This window comes from Vigna unguiculata, chromosome 2, assembly GCF_004118075.2.
Source record: "Vigna unguiculata cultivar IT97K-499-35 chromosome 2, ASM411807v1, whole genome shotgun sequence".
NCBI lineage: Eukaryota > Viridiplantae > Streptophyta > Magnoliopsida > Fabales > Fabaceae > Vigna > Vigna unguiculata.
This window is the reverse complement of record NC_040280.1, coordinates 23,056,628-23,076,264: the sequence shown is the minus strand read 5'-3', so window position 1 is coordinate 23,076,264 and position 19,637 is coordinate 23,056,628. Positions and strand designations below refer to the sequence as shown.

General features: G+C 32.2%; 3 protein-coding genes across 8 annotated transcripts; 1 reads left to right on the top strand and 2 right to left on the bottom strand.

Annotated features, from left to right (window-relative positions):
- The first annotated feature begins 1,621 nt into the window (after window positions 1-1,621).
- On the top strand, window positions 1,622-3,760 carry LOC114166288 (axial regulator YABBY 4-like). Its single transcript, XM_028051005.1, has 7 exons — window positions 1,622-1,790; window positions 1,933-2,067; window positions 2,225-2,351; window positions 2,455-2,503; window positions 2,586-2,661; window positions 2,776-2,883; window positions 3,415-3,760. Exons 1-7 carry the CDS (start codon window positions 1,710-1,712, stop codon window positions 3,493-3,495), a joined length of 657 nt encoding a protein of 218 aa, XP_027906806.1. The 5' UTR covers window positions 1,622-1,709; the 3' UTR covers window positions 3,496-3,760.
- An 858-nt stretch (window positions 3,761-4,618) lies between these two features.
- Window positions 4,619-6,578, bottom strand: LOC114174164 (DNA-directed RNA polymerase subunit 10-like protein). The gene is made up of 4 exons (XM_028058942.1): window positions 6,466-6,578; window positions 6,291-6,349; window positions 5,038-5,132; window positions 4,619-4,951 (listed from the first exon to the last, which is right to left on the bottom strand). The coding sequence occupies exons 1-4, from the start codon at window positions 6,499-6,501 to the stop codon at window positions 4,926-4,928; spliced, it is 216 nt and encodes a 71-aa protein (XP_027914743.1). The 5' UTR covers window positions 6,502-6,578; the 3' UTR covers window positions 4,619-4,925.
- A 3,200-nt stretch (window positions 6,579-9,778) lies between these two features.
- LOC114173583 (phosphatidylinositol 3-kinase, root isoform) lies at window positions 9,779-19,637 on the bottom strand. Of its 6 annotated transcripts, none has more exons than XR_003602523.1 (19): window positions 19,370-19,637; window positions 19,135-19,231; window positions 18,599-18,695; window positions 18,237-18,389; window positions 17,928-18,134; window positions 17,253-17,431; window positions 15,606-15,753; window positions 14,964-15,059; window positions 14,264-14,399; window positions 14,055-14,176; window positions 13,267-13,461; window positions 12,910-13,080; window positions 12,659-12,796; window positions 11,743-11,897; window positions 10,840-10,983; window positions 10,595-10,742; window positions 10,332-10,516; window positions 10,121-10,201; window positions 9,779-10,007 (listed from the first exon to the last, which is right to left on the bottom strand). XR_003602523.1 is itself a non-coding variant. In XM_028058070.1 (18 exons), the coding sequence occupies exons 1-17, from the start codon at window positions 19,479-19,481 to the stop codon at window positions 10,379-10,381; spliced, it is 2,436 nt and encodes an 811-aa protein (XP_027913871.1). In that variant the 5' UTR covers window positions 19,482-19,637; the 3' UTR covers window positions 9,779-10,201; window positions 10,332-10,378. The 6 variants fall into 6 exon arrangements, 3 of the variants coding, with proteins under 3 accessions (XP_027913871.1, XP_027913872.1, XP_027913870.1); XR_003602524.1 differs by having other exon boundaries at window positions 10,121-10,180; XR_003602522.1 differs by having other exon boundaries at window positions 10,121-10,516.

The window sequence follows — 19,637 nt, the reverse complement described above, 5'->3', positions numbered from 1 at the left end:
CAGGTTATAAAAATGACTTAAAAATAATGCAGATATTGGAGAAGTATATCTTCATTCTTCGGTACTTGATTCCTACCTACCAAACAGCTTCCGTTCATTTTGTATGTAGGACATGGCTATTGATCACAACATGTAAAAGATTTTCAAACAATTGGTGGTTAGTGGAAAGATATAGTCATTATCACCCCATTTTCTAAGACTAGGCATATAGGAATAGGATTTCCAAAGTTAGTTGTCTGCAATAACATTGTAAGGCCAATTTTCATATTAAAATTTAAAATTTCCACTCTTGACGTCCATGGAACAAAATCTAATCCACTTTCAGACATGTTGAACCAATTCTTTGTCAATCTCATATTTACCAAAATCTCTTTGTCAATATTATCTTCATACTAGCTTTCCAACTCCCACTTTCAAAGCGCATTGATATTTTGAGGAGCATAGTATACTTGTAAAGGTTATTAAAAATAGTTGCTGGAGATTTCTACCAACATTTTCATTTATGACAATTGCAACCACATCATCATCTACGTTGCTTGTTAAGAAGTAAACTCTAAGTCTAATTCAACCTTGTGAGACCGGTTTGTAGGGTGAAGTTAGTATCCACTTATGTATTATGAAATTGCCTTATCAATATAGGATCTCCAACACATCCATTCACGCTGAGACATATGCATCTTGAGCATGAAGCTAGATGTTAATAAGTAGTATAAGTAATCTGATAGCACGTGGCACAATAGGTTCAACAAACAACATATTTCGTTAGGATAGACTCTAAAACATGAATCTGATATCATGTTAAATAGTGGACTTTAAATCTAACACAACCTTACAAACACAACTTATAAGGTGAAGTTTGGATCCAGTTATATCATGTGGAATCTTTAATTTATTATCACATGACAAACTAAAAGCTTGTTTGTGGTAGTTTTTGATTTTGCTGAATGAGTATTGAGTGTTGGTTCTGGGAAACTAAGACCAACTCATGTGCAGTCACATGGAAGGGAGTTAAAGAAAGAGCAGGAAAAGTTTGAATGAAATGAATGTGGTTAATGCAGAATCTTGGCTCAAAGCGAAACAAAAATAGATGGGAAAGACAGATGTCAAAGAGAGCACAGAAAGAGGGGAGGATCCTTTTTCATTGGTCTATTTCTTTTGCTGTCATTCAGGAAAGACAAATCCTAAGATGACTCATTACCTTCTCTACGTGTCTTTGTGGAAACTTCCTCTCCCTTCCACAATGCAAGTTTTTTCTGCACTTTCATTTTCATCTAGGACAGAGAGAGGTAGGAGTGTCAATAAAAGAGAAAACAACACATGAAACAAACAAGTTACATTAGTCATTCTGCAAAGTTCCATAGAACTTTGGGCCACTGCAACCCTATGGAGAAGTTTGTCAGTGAGAAATAATGTTCATGCAAACAGGAAATAAAATTATCATAAACCCTCTTCTCAAGGGTGTGCCTGTAATTTTACACCCTACACAAGGCTTCAAAATATTAAACTCTCCACATCCTTAACGTCAATGTTGGAGTGCTTTCCGGCAATGAAAACCACCTTAAGTACCCCATTCCACAAATCATTAAAGTAAGATCATCATTCATTATGACTCTCCATCTTCAACTATAAATGCTTCCTTGTCCCAAAAGACCTAAACCTTCATCTTTTTCTATCTCTTCTTTCTCTTCCTCTCTCTTATACACTCACAAATGTCATCACTGAACCATCTTTTTGATCTTCCTGAACAGATATGTTACGTACAATGCGGATTCTGCACCACTATATTAATGGTAATGCACTCTTTTGTCATTTCAACTTCACCTCTCAAGTTCATGTGACTATTGGATGTGGTGGAAACACCTGTGAAATTTTCTAACTTCATTTGTTGATCTCATTTTTTTGTTTTTGTTTTGAATTGAACTTGAGATGCAGGTGAGTGTTCCATGCAGCAGTTTGTCAATGGTGGTGACAGTAAGATGTGGTCACTGCACAAGCCTTCTTTCTGTTAACATGATGAAAGCTTCTTTTGTCCCTTTCCACCTTTTAGCATCTCTTAGTCATCTTGAGGTGATAGCTTACCCTTCCAATTCTATGTCTGTTTCCTTTGTGTGTTGTTGGAGTGAATCCAATGACCCACATACTCATCTTTTTAATTATTTGCATCATTTTGTTTGATTTTCTTTCTGAAAAAGCATTTGTGATCGCTGTCTTTACTCTTCTGCAGCCAAAAGAAAGTAGTCCAGAACAACACGATGGTAACAAGACTTTGAACAGCCACAGTGCATCCCTCATGACCTATTCTGATTGTGAGGAAGAGGATCTCATTCCAATGAGTAATATTGTGAATAAACGTACGTAAGATATGGGTTATTGAGTTTAAAGCAAGGTTTTTTGTACTCATACTTCACTGAAAATTGCTTCTTTTTTTCTTTCTTATCCATGGATTGTGTGCAGCTCCAGAAAAGAGACAGCGAACGCCATCAGCTTATAACTGCTTCATCAAGTAATGATTCAATGAACAAAGTTGTATTACAGCACTCATAGTTCAAAGTTTGAATTCTAATGAGAGTGCTAGTTTAATGCAGAGAAGAGATTAAAAGGCTAAAGGCTGAAAACCCTGACATGGCTCACAAAGAAGCATTTAGTACTGCTGCAAAAAATGTAAGGTCTAATTTCTTAAGCTGCTTTTTGGTTCAACTTTTGCAAATTTGGTAGTCTTATAAAAAAGTTGGTGATTTTCTTAAGCTTTATCTTGAAAATATTTGTCATTTTCAGTGGGCCAATTTTCCCCCAACTCAGTGCAAAGGAGATGATCAAGAAAGCTGTAGCCAGACAGATCAAGTTGTGGATCTTGACTCCCAAGTGGACCCTCCTGATGCTGAGGTAAAACCATAACAGTTTTGAAAAACTCACCAATTTCTTCATTAAAAACAAATGCTTCTCTCATATCTGAAACAGATTGTTTTAGCTTATTAAAAGTAGTTATTAAGAAGAGATTCTTTGGTAGGACACTGCATCTGTGTTTAGAAATTGCATGTCCTTTTCTTTCATATCACAGGAACAGTAGAAGTAGGCTCCATTCATTCAATACCACAAAGACTTATCCTCATGGTGGTTGCCAATTTGTGTGACACTGATACATTGAACTGTTTACTAGAATTTTTTGTAGATTCTCTGTAAATTATGATCAGTATAAGATTTTGATTAACATGGTATTCTAAAAGTATGCAGAATGCATTAAAATTTTAGCTAAATGGAGTTATTCTAAATAAGACAACACAGTAACTTTAACACAAAGTCACAAAGGAGTTATTCAATTGCTGACACTGTTTTTTATGTGTGTTAACTATTCTAGAGTAATGCAGATGCATCTTTGAGCCTACTTAATACTTCACCATTGTGTGAAACTTTCAGGTGAATGAAGAAGATGGCGAAGGTTTCCGTGGAAGAAAGGTCCAAAGGAACTCCATGTTTGAAAGGACAGCATTTGAGTGAAGAAAGTTCAGTTTTTGTGACATGACAAGAGACCTGTTTTGTGTCTTAACATTAAGGTTGCCTCTAAATCATTTTCCCAAATGAAGAAAAGATGTTCTTTCTTGGTAATGAAAATGAATTAAGTAGGATTAAGAGTTCACAATTTGAGACTTTGAGAAGTGATTAAATTGATAGTTTTATCTGACAGCTCCATTAATTAGTCTTCTTGACCACAAATGTATTTTTGTTTTTTGCTACTGCAAATGAAAATTGGATTTTTAAAAAATATTATTCTGACTAGAAACAAATGCTTAACCAAACAATAATAGTTTATCTATTCTAAACTAGATAAAAATCCATATATTATCATACATGTTACCAATTTCTAAAATTAATTAGATTTAAATCTAATTTTGATGTCTAACAACTTTAAAAAAATATTTTTCTCCCCAATAATTTTCTTAATATTTTGCTTCTCATTTTTTTTTTGGTCTAGAAAAATGATCTAAATTACTTCACTGCTTAAGTGTTACCTAAAGTGTTTACATGACAGCATCAAAATAAAAAATACATCACAATTTCTTTTAAAAAGTAATAAAAACAAAAATTAAAATTCAATAATATATAAAAAAAATCGAAATCTCCTTTAATTATTGATAAAAAATATTAATTATAACGAACTAATAAGAATAAGGAAAACACGAAACTTTATAATTAATATAATTAGATATAAAATCTCATTCAAATTTTTGTTTTAATAATAAGAAACATCGGTTTAAAATTTTAAGTAACTTTTTGTAGATCCAACATAATTTTTTTAAATAAAGAGAATTTAAAATATAATACTTTTTTTTAATCATTATAGAGATATTGAAAATTCTTGTAGAAAAACTCATTCTCTATAATGAAAATCTTATCTCTAGTGAAAACTCTTGTACATAATAGATTTTATGCTTAAAATCTTTGTTGAAAATCTACAATAAAAACGGTCTCACAAATTAGAAACTATCAATTTAAACATAATTGGTGTTAGTGCTTGTGTTGATAAGGGCCGTTCTGATACTCTCTGTTATCATTTGGGGTGAAATTTTCAAGGTTAGTTTTTACATAAACTCAGTATGCAGAGTAAGTCTGTGTAGCAATATTTATAAACATAAATTTAGGACATGCATTGGAATCCAATTATCAGATATTTAAGAAAAACAAGTGAGTCTTCTAAATTTTACATATCATTGTATGAACTATTAACATCAAAATACAGTTTTTCCTTACAATGACTAAAAGTACTTAACATACCCTATCATATAGAACAGATAACCCTGAACAAGAACACAACCATGAGCAGCTTGTAGCAAAACAATTCAAAAAAGGAAAAAAAAAAATTGATACATGCCCAGAGAGAATGGAATGCAAGTGAAACATCTTGCTCATTCGTTATTCCTCAAGTCTTCTTAACTGGGATCAGATTTGTCCAGAGCTACAAACAAATGTATGATCAATACAAAGTAAATGATATAGGAAAATTAAAACACCAAAAAGATTAATCGAGGGAACAGGAATTACAGTTGTAATTTAGTAACTTCTCAATGAGATCAACATGGGTCATAAGCATGCGCCTACAACAATATCGAACCAGTCCCAAAGCATCCAGTGCATCTCTGCAATACATCACTATTGAAACATCAAAACTGGTCTTTGTAGAGACACTAAAATTCTATTAGGGAATCGAGTATCCCAAAATCTACAATATGGAACCCTATATACCTCAAAGGATGCAGTTCAGGAAGAGAAATATTATAAAATATAGTAATACTTTTTGATAAGTTATGCCAAATTCTAATTACATTCTTAATGTATGACCTTTTCTTATCTTGAAAATAGGGCAATAAGAGCTGGGTCTACATCTGTGCTTATCACTTAAATTTCTTAACAGTTTCTTTTCTTTTTGAGATGTGTATCACATACGATGTTATTTTTTGTGTATATCTCTCTCCATCATTGTGGCATCTAATAAATGAAGTACAGGAGAGAGAGAGATACACTAAAATATTGTTGTACATATAGATATAACGTTTCTCTGATTTTTTTTGGGGGGAAGGGGTACGAGAAGATGGAACATGAGCTATCAGCTCATTAAGAAGTCTCAACAAGATTATTTGCAGCTAAGCTAGACATGTTACATGAATATAAATGCATGTTGAAATGGAAAAAAGATAGAAAACGAAATGAAATGAGTATCAATTCTGCCGTTTAAATACCCAGCAATTAAAGCTACGGCAAAAGAATCAGAACCTACAAATACAAAACATGTACATGACAGGAAGACAAATTTATTTACCCTACAAGCCTACAATCTATTTGCATAAACACAAGATGAAAAATACATTTTTTTACACAGCACCAAGCTCATCCACAATATTTACTACACAAAGTGAAAATTTAAGGTACAATACCAACAATACAGATTATTTATGTTCATACTTCTTACCTACGATTTCCACCCAGAGACGAATCATGCTTCAATATAAAAAATCTTACCCCATATATTCCAGCCACAATGAAATTCAAAATACAAGATAGAAAACATACACACACAAACACGGATTTTGAGACACTAACAAGTCGAACAACAACTTCACAAGTAAGCACAAGGTCTTAGCACACCTCTATCCCTTCAACAGAAACCAGATACAGAACAAATTTCAAAGAAGTATAATCCTTCAAAATAAAAGGCTATTCATGTAGATAAAATCCTATAATCAGATAAGTAAACACATAAAAAATTGATAAAAAGTGAGAGGAATTAGGGTACCGACCCTTCACTGTAATCTGCCTGCAAAAGGTCCAAATAGGAATCCCATTTGTTTCCAATGACCTAAATAGGAGAAAACGGTACAAATTGAGCATTAATAAACAAACACACTAAACCCTAAAGTCAAGGTAAAAACATTTTGATTACAAAAAAATTCAGCATTTGGGATGAAAAGAGACCTTTCCGCAGGTGAAACAACGAACGGGGATAATCATCTTCTTCTGTGAGTTCTCTTCTCTACTATGTGTGCTCAAACCAAAACCAGTCTTAAACCCTTCTATCCAAGAAAAAAAGTAAAACAATAAAGGAAAAAAAAAAAACTTTTTGGAGGGAAATTTCACTTTAAATAAAATTAAATTTATTTTACGGATTTTTTTTTTTTTTCCTTTCAATAGTCTAAGAAACAGTATTTCACTATAATTGTCAAATTGTATATCTTAAAAAATTTAAAAAGGATTTTATAACATATAATTAAGGACTTATTTAACTAAAACTCATTACATATAAATTTATACTTATTTTTATGAACTTTCATGCTCTTTCTCACAATTAAATATGTTAAGGTAAATTGAAAAGAAACTACGAAGAAGTCATCATTTTTGTTTTAAGAAAAATATAGAAGTCATAAGTTATTTTTACGAGTTTAACCAAATATCTAATTGAATGCTTATACAATGATAAGATAAATTTAAATAAGATAAACAATAAAGAAAAAGTGGTTTAACAGTTTGCTACATAAACATAACGTTTGCCCGTGTTACACGCAATGTGTTCTTCAAAATGCTTATTCATTATTGAATGTTCTAACAAACATACACCATTGTTATAAATCTTGAACACCCAATCCAAAAAGTTAGCTTAAGAATTCTAGAACTATGAAAAGAAACTCTTATAGAACATGTATTATGTAATTAGTGATTAATTTTGAATTACATATTCTAAAAATTGTCATTTATGTTTTCATCATAAAAATACCCCTTCAGAACACTAAGTTATGGATTATCTATTTTACAAAAGAACTAGGAGTGTTGTGGTTGTAATATGTAGTATATTTTTTTATACAAGTGTTAGGTATAAAGAATTGGAGAGTAACTTATCATGTAAAATGAGTATATATATATTTTTTGTGTATGAATAATGTTGATGGAGTTGAACATTATGTCAATCATGATTGAGTCAAGGATTGAAAAAATAAAAGGGGATTGTAGTAATATATTTCCCATGGATGAGATAAAATATATTTTGCTTGTAATTGCTTTCATACTTTAAAGAAAAATTATATAACTACTGTTGAAATTGTTACACAAAATGACTTATTATGAGGAGTTAGAGAGATCTTCCCTAAGTTTAATTTTTTTATTACGATCTCAAAGTTGAATACAACAAATATCTAATAAGGAATAAAAAATGTGTGTGGTTAAATTACGAAAGAAATAATAGTTATAAGCAATATAAGAAAAAAATATAGATAAATGTAAATTTAGTTTGCAAAGTAATAATAATTAACACTTTATATCATATTTACTGACATGATAAATAATTTGGTAAAATCTAAAACATTTTATTAACATTACAAAAATACAATAAAATGTGAATCATAAAATAAATGTACAATGCAATGTATGTATAGGAGATTACCAAAATGTAAAATATATTCAATCTTAATTCCACATTATTCAAATTCAAAACTACATTTAGATAATAATGTTTTAGAATGTATTATAATAAGAATGAATATAAAACAAATATATCTTTTCTTATTTATAACTAGGAACAATCTAGAATACCTTTCCAAATTACCTATTTTGTAATAGGTAAATATCCAAAACTTTCAAGCTTTTTTCCATCTTCATGTACCTCTTTGAAATACATTTTTTGTTACAAATGTTTGTAAACTTGAAAATTCAAAATTACATGTGTAAGATTATCTTTTCTCTCATATAAACACAAGTGAAGTCTTAAATTAGTGGTAACGACAAATTTAAAATTTTAAGTCAATGAAAATAATATGCTGAAGGAAAGATAAATATATAGAATTAGAGGATAAAATATTTTTTTTTATATTTTTAGTAATAATTGTAATAAAATCAGTAAATACGCTTACTCACTCTTATATATTGGTTCAAAAGCCAAAAAAGTATGGAATTGTATGATGAGAGATTTTTTTGGATACATATGATAGGTGGTTTGTTTCTTAAGATAAATGGTCAAGGAAGGATGTATACAGTTTGCAAACATTAATTATGTAGATAAATGTGGCTTTAACCCCATACATATGTACTCTTAAATTCCATAAAGTTCAAGTTTATGATTCATCAAAGAATTCAAAATATACATGTACTAGATAAAATTGCGCTTTTTAACATGTAGTTGCATTTTTTTATAGTTTACCACTTTTTAAATCACAATAACTATATTCACATGTCGATTTTGACCAGATTAATAGAAAATTTACAAACCAATCAACTTTCATCGATTTAGGTGGATTTCAATTTTTTAAAAAATAAACAAAATCAACATTCAAACCAAACCGATTAGAAACAAATTGATTCAGTTTAGATTAATTAAATTAGTGAAAACATGTGTTCATTTTTCTTTTATAATAATAAAATTATAATTGTAAAAGTAAATATAAATAACTTTTAATAAAAAATAATTGTTATTATTTTATAATTAACTTTTTAATATAAATAGTTATTTTAATTTAAAAAAATAAGTTTTAAGAAAATTGGTCATAAAAAAGAACTAAATTTAAAAAACAATTAGGATATTAATTTAAAAGCGGGTACTTATAAAAATATAAAATTGAAAAACAAAATGTAAAGCCAAAAAAGGTAAATTACATTTGTATAATACATGTACAAATTTTTTAATAAAAAATTAAAAAAAAAAGAAGTATAAATTTAACCAAAAAACTACGAAATATTGATAGCAAAGCTCGGACTTTCATCCCAAACTCTTTTCTTCTTTCGAATCTGAACCATGAAAGTCATCCCAAACTCTTTCTTCTTTCGAATCTGAACCATGAAAGTCAGTCAATGTTGGCTTCCTCGATTACACAGTTGACCACATGCATTCAACGGTAGGGAGTAAGACCTTCTCTTTACAATTTGGAAGGTAAATTCCAGGGATACTCATCGAGTGGACCATACCAAGGCTTTCCAAAACATTTTCTATCACTGAAAGATTAAACAGTTTTTTTTAATTGACTTAAATAAACTAATCATATAAAAATTTATATAATTATACTATGCAACTTCACATATAATAATTAATAATAAGTAAAAATGTCATTGGTTTATTAGGGTTAATTGGATTTGGATATGATAAATACATATTCGAACCAATATTGGTTTGGTTTTGAGTATCGGATTGGTTAGATCGATTTAAACTAATGAAGTTATTTACATTACATGTACATCGAACAATAGATGAAGACTGCCTAAGAGGGTTTCTTTACAAATGACACAATTAATTTGACCTAAATGAACATTAGTTTGGCATGATAAGCATTTTATAACTCAAAGCTGTCTTGATACAACCGTAACCAGAAGAATGAAAAAGAACTAATTTTATTTACATTGTTGCCAACAAAATCACTACCTTCAGGATAATTGGTTTAGAAATTACAAGTGCATATATACATCTGCAGTCAGGCCATTGTGGAATTCCAAAGCATATATTATATCAGCTGCTTAGAAGCCTTAAAGAGCATCAGGTTCTGGAAACAGGAGATACAATGTGAGAAAGAGACCTAAGTAACTTGTAGTTCAATTTGTGTAGCGTGCACATGTTCTTTCAGTAGAGGAGATCTTTCTGTTTGACAGAACCAACCTTGAAGAATTGAAAATTCTTCGGATTCACCAAATGCGGATGAAAATTGCATTGCAGCTACTATGATGTTCCAATCAGTTACTGATAATCATGTCAGTGTTGCAATTTAAGAGCTAAAGGAAGGTGCTTTGGCATGATTATGATTTAAATTGAGAGTTTAAAGACATACATAAAAAACAAGCAGTTGTATACTAATAGTAATAAAAACTACCTGATTAATTAATTACACGGTGAAATAACACCCAATAAATACTGGGGTTACCGCCAATATTGAGCCCAACGATGGATAGTCTCAACCATCTGAGGGAACAATGCACTCACACTCTCATTGATAAGATCCTGGAAGAAATGTATACTAGCTTCGTCGTCCAAGTCCAACCGAAACTTCTCCTGAAGCTGTACATCCATAATGTCATGGAATAAGAGTAAGTTAACATATTATTTACCTAATTATTAAAACATAAGGGATCTCACCTTAAGAATCCCCTTTTCAGGATCAGAGGCTATGTCAGGAATATTGGAACCCGCCATTAAGTAAAATAGATTTAGAATTAGGTTACTGGATTTCCGAAGAATGTTGTATGCTTCACAACAATAGGACTTGAACCTTGTATAATATTGGCTGCATGGGAGACAGAGAAATGAATCACTATCTCAAAATTCAAGCTACAAATCACAACTACCTTGAATCTAAAGTGAATCATCAACGGGAACTGTACCTTTCAGCTCCACCCATAGCCTCAACCATTTCCTTGCAAAGCTTCATTGGTGGTGGAAATGGCTTAGGATCTCGCCCAAGAATAAAACCAAAATCAACATGGAAAAGACCTCCATCATTTCTAAGGAGGAGATTGTCCAAATGCCTGCCCAAAAAATTAAAGTTCAGTCAAAATAGGGACAAAATATAAATTCAGTGAACAATGCAACAACCTTAAAATTTAGAATAATGTGATGTAATCTATCTTATCCTTCTTCACTTGAAAATGGGGAAACAATCTAGAGCCTGGTTCATTTATTTTCAACCTCTTTCTCCATTTTAGACTCTATCTTCTTTGATTGATAGAATGAGTGTGGGCGTTTGTTCAGATTGTCAAAAAGCCAATTGAAAGAGAAAAATAAATAGAAAAGATTCTAAAAACGATTGAATGGTGTGAGTTCATCTTATAAAGTTGATTACAATAAATAAAAATAATTATAGGAGATTTTATTCTCATATACATCCCTAGATATTTATTATGTTTCTAACAAAGCCAAAGCAACCTAGCTGGTGTAAGGGCAAAAGACAAGGACCTCTTGAATATGCTAAAGTCATAGAACCAAGAGATGCAGATAATGTCATAATAACACGTCCAACCTTTCCAAATCCTAGTTGTGAAATTTCTGATAGCTAATAGAACATGAAACACCCAAAAGAACAACTATCGTTGGTTCACATTCACACCCACACCCACCCAACTCTAACAACCAATTCCCCATTCTATTTGGGGTGGCGGCCATGGGGAGGTTGCATACGTGATCTCACCAGCACATCACAATAACAAAATTAGAAGTATCAAAACAACATACCAATGCTTAACTAGTTGGATGGAAAATGGTGTGTGATGAATAAAATTAGGGATCACCTGTCTCCGATACCAAGTATATATGTGATAACAGAGTAGCCAGCACAGCTTTTTATAAAAGTTTCAAGGCAGGTGGCTGTGATTCCAAAAGGTCCATGGTCATCAGGATGAAATTTCTGCAAATAGCTTATGATGCTACGATGCTCAGATAAAATCTAGTCACCAAAAGATTATATATTAGTATAGCAATTGCAAGATTGTGCATCCTAAAACAAACAGGATCATTTATTGAATATCAAAAACTAAAGAGCTAAGCATATATGTAATTAATAAATTTCAATATCCAATATCAATTAGTAATTAGCAACCTGACAGGTACTTGAATTCCTATTCCCAACGTGATCTTTTTTTTTTAGAACAGTATAAAATAAAATCTTTCACGGAAATAGTACAAACTAAAACATATAAATTTATACATAAATCAAGTAACCATGCTAAAACACAGCTACAAAAAGTTCCAGCTATTTTTAATATTTTCTGCAATGTCATAATGTCTAAGTCAATGAATCATTTTCAAATCCTTCAATTGATAATATGAAATAATTCAGTGTAGAAGCAGATATGAAAGTAAAGACAAAACAAGATTCAAAAAACTTAGACCAAAAGCATTAAATTAACAAGCCTTTTTCTTATAACTTGAATTTGAACATAACTCAACACTATATAACTGACTTATAAGATGAAATTGACATTCCTCTTATACATTTTATTTTAGGCATGTCACTAGTTAATGTGAGATCTCCAACATCTTTGTTAGTTAAAAAAAGGTAAATACGCTGCAACTTACTACCAAGTGTTACACTTAATGTATCAAATCCTTACTATATTTCAATGCAAGAAATCTTCAGTTTAGAAAAGAAGCAGTGATTACATGGTAATATAAGAAACAGCTTTTGAAATGTATAAATCCCCATACCAGGGCCAATGAACGAGAAGGAATAAATTCCAACATGCCTTCATCTTGTCCAGTTGCCAGCACCTTGTATGGTGTTAGATGCAAATCAAGATTTTCTAGCTTAAGTAATCGGTCCATTAGTGATACCATTTGAACAACCTACATAAAACCAACATTTACACAAATATCTATCATGTATGCTAATGAGCACAGGGAAAACATGTATATTTTCATGCATAACAGGGAGACAGAAAAAGGATAAGTAGAAATACCAACTGGTCCTGGCGAATATCATCTCCCTTTTTGAATATAATTTTACTAGTTCCACCATTTGTCGTTCTAAAAGTAAGGCGCAGAGGATGCAGTGCACTTTTAAATATTGATGACTCTGAAGGTACAATGCCAATGATGAGGACACCAGGTGACAAAGGTGATCGTATTGGCTACAAGTGAAACATAGCAACAATAAACATACATTTTAACAACTTTAACAAATTCACTATATACAACTATAGGAAATAAAATAAATAGTGGAAATTAATAGATTGTTCAACATTCATGATTTATTAATGTAAGAAAGTAAAAGATGAAAACAATAAATGATCATACAGCTTCATGTTAGAACCTACCTCATCAAAATAGGTAAGTTCACTGAGAAGACCAGAAAGTAGTTGTCTAAGCTTTTCAATCTTCTTTTGTGTATTACCACGAACATTCCTTACATCTCTAGTGATCGAACACAACTGAGCAGTCAATTCAGTCTGGCGTACCAAACTCTGCCACTGTTTAAACCCATCTTCCTCTCCATTCACACCAGCTGCCATCTAAGACAAATGACAATAATTGTCATGCTCGAGAATGAATTACTCCAAAATTAAGCCACACAAATGAAATCATGATGACATATTTAAAAAATCTATTATTCATAGATTGAGACAAATTTCAAATGTGGTGAAATATAAAAATATTTTCTGATGTAGGTATTAGAAAGTGAGTTTAGCCTAACACAACCCAACAAAACCAGCTTGTAAGACACACCCCCTCATACCAAGGACTTAACATCTCGGGCATCCAACATACTTCATTAAGATAAGCACACAGCATAATAAAAAGTAGGTTTAGACTTAACTCAATCCTACATAATGACTTACAAGATGTGATTTTCACCTACTTATATATTATAATTTGACAATATCTCTAGTCAATATGGGATCTTCAATAATACGAGTTCAGATGAAGCAAAAATGGATTAGCTATTCCAAATTTGCAACGATAAAGCAATGTGCAACATGTAATCTTTAAAAGTATATATTCCTAATGTAGACAAGAGGAAAAATGATTCATCATGATAACAAGTGTCACAGAAGCAAAACTTTGTAAAAGAAAATGGTACATATTAAGAAAACTGAGTTCAAACCTTCATCATATTTTCCTCCAGAATCTCATAAGTGCAGTAAAATCGTTTGGCATATGCAGGATCATAAAGTTCAACAGCCACATACCAGCGAAGAAAGCTTGCCAATTCAATATTGCACAATGCTGACAAAATTCAGGTTTCTTTCAGAAAATAATTGAATATAACTAGAATCAGCACCTTAAATAGCATTTAAATTCTCATGCACCTACCACGTTGGACAAGGAAATGAGAAAGACGAGATTTGTCAGAACGCTCAAACCGAAGAGCCTGAACCAATTGAAGCAAGTAACATTGAAGCTCTTCGTCGTCAGCTCTTTCAAGAACACTAACAGCATAAGCACGAACCTGCAATGAAGTAGTTGAGAAATGGCCTCATTTGGTTATTCAAAGATGTACAAATTTCTGCGTTTTGATTGAAAACGAAGTTGCACTATTAAGTCATTACATCTATAACAACAGTAAGGCAGGGAGTGGAATGTCATGTTTGCTCCTACACTTGGTATTGGAATTATGTTTATGGCCTTTCTTTGGTGTTGTTCAATTCATGGTTGTATCAAGGAGATTACACTAAGGTACACAGAGATCAGGCTGATTTAATACATTCCTTTACTTTTTGTGATTCCAGTTTTCAGGTATGGAAGATACATTATTCTCCCCCCTCATCCCTAGTTGTAATACTCTTTGCTATCAGGTAAAATTTCTTTTTCATTATGTCTGTTGATACCGACAGTTAAGTATATCGACAGTTAAGTGTATCCCGTTATTAATGTGTTGAGGGCATTACATTCATATTAATGCTTAGATTTTTCTCCGTACTAGTACAACATCGCACTGCAAACCTAATTAATATAAACACAAGATGTACAACCATTGGTTACAATTTTGCCTAAGATCACTCTTGAAAAGTACCTCTTCACTTTCAAAAACAGGAGACAAAAGTTCCAGTGCATCAGAAACATCAATCATTTCCCACTTGCCCATCAATTCTAAAGCTTGTTTTGCTTCCTGAATAAAAACAGCATCATCAAATGAAAAATTATACCACTTATTTAGCAATAAAAATTCAAGGGAAAAAAAGAAAAAAACAATAGAGATAGGAAGATAAGATACTGACAAATTCAAGAGAAAAAAAAAAGCAATAACAACGTCATTGTGTTACATCAAGAGCCACTACAGCAAGGCCATTTAAATCTAGATCCTTATTAGAGTTTTTCTTGATTTATGTGGTATTTTACCCCACATTTGATCATTAGAGCAAATGGTCACACTAATACCCTTTTGAAAACAGAGTTTTCTAAAGGAAAGATGCACTGATCTTTCTAATTCATTAAAAAAACATAGCCAATACACTACGTGTGAGGTATGATCCGAGCTGCTACATGTGGAGAATGAGTGCAGAATGTACTATTAACTACTTGAGAAAACCTAATATACATTAAGTACAACTCCTACAACATAACAAAGACCATCTATCATGATTTTTTTCTTTTTTTGATCAGCAATCATTTACCATGATATCTGTTACTAATTTTCATGATGGTAAAGGCTGACCTGAACATCACTCCATTCAACACAACGCAGGAACTTTGTAAGAGCCCTCTTTTCAGACATCAAAGAGAAGCGGAATTTCCACAAGAGCTGCCTCTCATCTCCACTCAGAGTCCTTGTTGGTGGATATTTTAGTATTCTCTGAATTGATCTTGACATAAAGGATCAAATAAAAATGTTAAACAATGACCTATATGATAAAGATGATAAAGTACAATATTACAGAGGGAAGAAAACGCTATTCATTACAGAACCCATTAGAGAAATGAAAAAGGTTTGTCAGAAGTGATACTACTAACACTTGACACAAAAAAAAAAATCCAGAATTTACAGCTAAGACAATTAGATAAATAAGAAGGGAATCCTAATAATTAAATTATAACTTATTGCACAGAAATATGGTCTAGATCCCTTCAAAATGGAACAACCACATGGTCCTGGAAAGAAATACATTATTTCAATTCTTTAACATAAATACATTTTAGTTTTCAATTGCAAATTTACTTAGACAAATCAGATATAATTGTTTTACTGAAGTTAAATTATTAAATAAATCCCACTTAAATCTGAAATCATTCAGTTTAGAACCACCCACCACTAAAATGTGGTAATACAAGTACTATGGTCATTGACACTAACATTATTATACAGCAAAATGTTCATGTGTATTTGAAGCGTTGCATCAAATCTGCGATGAACATATCCTCTTTCTTTATCATATTGTTTGGGTGGAAGGAAATGGAGGGGAGGCAGGATTTTTTAAACCTTTTTATTTGGTTAATTTTAAGAGAAGGAAAGGGAAATGGAGGGAGCAAAATCCCTTCTAATCTAATTTTGGCTTTCCTCCAATATTGGGGGGATTTGGAAAAGAGGGAAATTAACAATCTAAACATTTTAATTAGTTTGAATAAATTGACCTAATTGCTTTTTGCTTATGTAATTCACTTCTCCTATCATTCTTCTTGATGTCGCCTCCCATTGCCAGCCTGCTAGAGCATCAACCAAGAAACTTCAACTCCAATTCTTCTCCTATCCATTTGCTATTGCATTTAGGTAAATTTCTATCCTTTTGTCACAAGTTGACTGCCACTGTTGTGCATCTATTTTAAACCTGTCAGTCCCTTGTAATGGTTTGAATTTCTTCTTTGGCCTTTGATACTTTCATGGCAAATATTAGGACTAACTCATTCCTTTTGCCTTTGTATTGTCTGTTTTATTCATGATTGACTGATTAATAATTTGATGTTTGCATAATGTTCTTTGTAAACTGATAGATGTTGCAATAATGTACTAATGTGAAACTCTATATATGTTTCATTCTATTTAATTTTGTGTATGTTTTATTATGTTAGATGGATCATCAAGATTGCAAATTAGCAGTTACTATGGTTTGAATTGCGCCAATGGGCTATAACTTAAAATTTATCTGTTGTTTATTATGTTAATAGGATGTCTTGTAAGAGAAAAGTTAGTTATTGTATAAGCTCTGAAAGAGAGAGACAGGGTGTGTGAAGAAATAATGAGTCAACATATGTGTGTGTGTCTCAATGAACAATTAACCATTTCAAATACTGAGAAGCTGAATCATTTCCAACATTAATCTGATTGATATAACAGGGAAATTATATTTCAACAAAATTTTAAGCTTACTTCCTCTCATTTGAGCTTGGCTTCAGATCCCTGTCTATGACACCACGAGTCAAACTCCTAGCCAGCTTTAACTGTTTGTGCTCAGATGGATTTATCTTTCCAACTTCTTGATCCCAGACAATGACAATATCATTAGTTGAAGCTATAGGAGATGGCAACAAAAAATTTGAACCGGATTCCTACATTTTGTAACAGATAAGAGTTAACGCATATGCAAGATATATGTATCAGCGTTTATAATATTCTTGAAGAAAAACAACTGCATTAATAACTTGAGGGGTTCCTTGGTAAACTGATAACTTTACAACAGTATGCATGGTAGGATACCTCGATAAATTAGGTGACCTATGCATGGAGTGCTAACATTCTTTATAATATAAGATGCGTGCAAACCCAATACTGCACTCTAGGGATTACATGCGCCGTTGCTACACTAGACAAGGGGATCATAAATACAAAACCATTTTTGTGCAGGAGTATTTCAAATAAGGGGAGGGAGGACCAGTAGACCATGTTGACATTTTACCGAATATATATATATATATATATATATATATATATATATATATATATATATATATATATATATATATATATTCTTTGACCAAGTATCCCACCGGCAATTTTGTGAGACACATACCTTCAGGCAATGGCACAACTAAGAAGAAAGAATACCTGAAAAACAACTCGATGCTCAAAACTACAGAAGTCTACAACCAGGTAATGAGAACTTCCATTTTTCAAGCTTTCACGTTCCTTGATTCTCTCCATAGCTTTAAATGTGAGGCGATCCAGCCAGTCTACTCGTTGAATTTGACCTCGTTCATACTTGTTCACAAGCTTTTCCAGTCGTTCCAATTCTCCACGTTCGAGCTTAGGGACCTAATGAGAACAAACAAAAGTATGTTTTATAAGACCGAAAGGTTTCAACAAATTAAACAAAAAAGGAAAATGAAACTTATGCTTGTCTGAAACATTCACTACCTTTCCAGGTGTAGTAGTAGGAGATGTCCCATCTGCCTCTTTTCCTGCCCAAAGCCTAAGTTTTTGCTTCCCAGTTTTGAGCTGCTTTTTGTTATTGAAGAGAAGAATTGTTGCGCCTCCAATCAATCCTTCACCATGTGAAAGATCCCAAACCTATTATTCATACAACAACGTTACCAAAATAATGAAGCTCACACTTCACAAATTATAAAGAAAATTTTGGTATAATGGAAGCTGGTAAAATTCAGACATAACCAGAATTTAGTTCTTGCAACAATTCACAATTGGGAATAAAACAAGTTTTGTGCTATCACTACTTGAAAGAAGCATAAATAAGCTTTTAAGCTAAATTTGCAACTTACAGTGAAGGTGAGTTGTGACTGAGCAGTTAAGTCTCGATATTTAGTTGTTAACGTGATGAGCTCATTCCAACAAAATGGTGGTCCAGCGGACTCCAACCTTCACCAGATGATTTAAAAATATTAAAATTCTCAAATACCTTAAAATTTTAGTAATATTATCACTGTTAACACATTGCTGATTGGGTAAACATTCCAAAAATTGGTTAAAAAATCCCACCCAATTGAATTCAAATCGTTCCTTTTAACACAACACCTGACCTACCAGGGTATAGGAACGTGCAGATGAAAACAAAAAGAGTTATAGAAGAGGTAAAACAGCAAAAACAAATCTCATCCTATAAAATCAATTCCTCCAGTACATAGTAGCAAGGTTACGCAATCAAAACTTTTAGAAGAGTGCTGGGAACACACCCAATAACACTAGCTCTCTAACACACTCTCTCCCTTTGATTAAAGATTATTGAAAGTGTTACCCTAGTTGCATCACGTGTGAAGTATATATACAGGAATCAAAATAGCTTAATTAAAAAAAAAACCTTGTTCTGGTGGGAAGGCCAAACGGCGCACCATCAATGAACAACGCACACTCCACATATATCTCCGAGGTTCTATTCTCCGCGGGGGCATTGTTTTCTGCAATAAGCAAATAAGACGAAACTGTGAAGTGCACAATCGATGAAGATTTGAGATTGCACAAGAGCTCAAACTCTGACCAGATAATCGGTGAATTGAATAGTGACATGAGGAATTAGAAAAGAGTGGGAAAGAAACCTGAATTGGGGAATTTGGAAAAGGGGAAACTGCCTTCGAGACGCTCAATGCGGAAAGTGACGGGAAGATTGATGTCGCAGGACAAGAAGAAGCGAAACTCGTTACCGGTCATCGGAACTACTTGGTTGTGCTGAAGCAGTGTTCGATGAATCACTTCCAGGAGAATAGAAACAGAGTCCAATGGGATCGGAATTTCTATTCTTCAACTTCATACCAGAAACAAAGAAAGAGAGTAAGAAAGAGAGTTACCTACTTTTGCTATATGTTC

Coding starts and splice junctions, on each gene's coding strand:
- LOC114174164 (XM_028058942.1), bottom strand. CDS start 6,501: ATGATTATCCCCGTTCGTTGTTTCACCTGCGGAAAG. Junction 6,350..6,465: donor GTTGTTTCACCTGCGGAAAG/GTCTCTTTTCAT, acceptor TCTCCTATTTAG/GTCATTGGAAACAAATGGGA. Junction 4,952..5,037: donor GAAGTTACTAAATTACAACT/GTAATTCCTGTT, acceptor ATTTGTTTGTAG/CTCTGGACAAATCTGATCCC.
- LOC114173583 (XM_028058069.1), bottom strand. CDS start 19,481: ATGACCGGTAACGAGTTTCGCTTCTTCTTGTCCTGCGACATCAATCTT. Junction 13,462..14,054: donor TGGAGGAAAATATGATGAAG/GTTTGAACTCAG, acceptor CATTTGTCTTAG/ATGGCAGCTGGTGTGAATGG. Junction 10,984..11,742: donor ATACTTGGTATCGGAGACAG/GTGATCCCTAAT, acceptor TTTTTTGGGCAG/GCATTTGGACAATCTCCTCC.
- LOC114166288 (XM_028051005.1), top strand. CDS start 1,710: ATGTCATCACTGAACCATCTTTTTGATCTTCCTGAACAGATATGTTAC. Junction 2,504..2,585: donor GCTTATAACTGCTTCATCAA/GTAATGATTCAA, acceptor AGTTTAATGCAG/AGAAGAGATTAAAAGGCTAA. Junction 2,662..2,775: donor TTAGTACTGCTGCAAAAAAT/GTAAGGTCTAAT, acceptor TGTCATTTTCAG/TGGGCCAATTTTCCCCCAAC.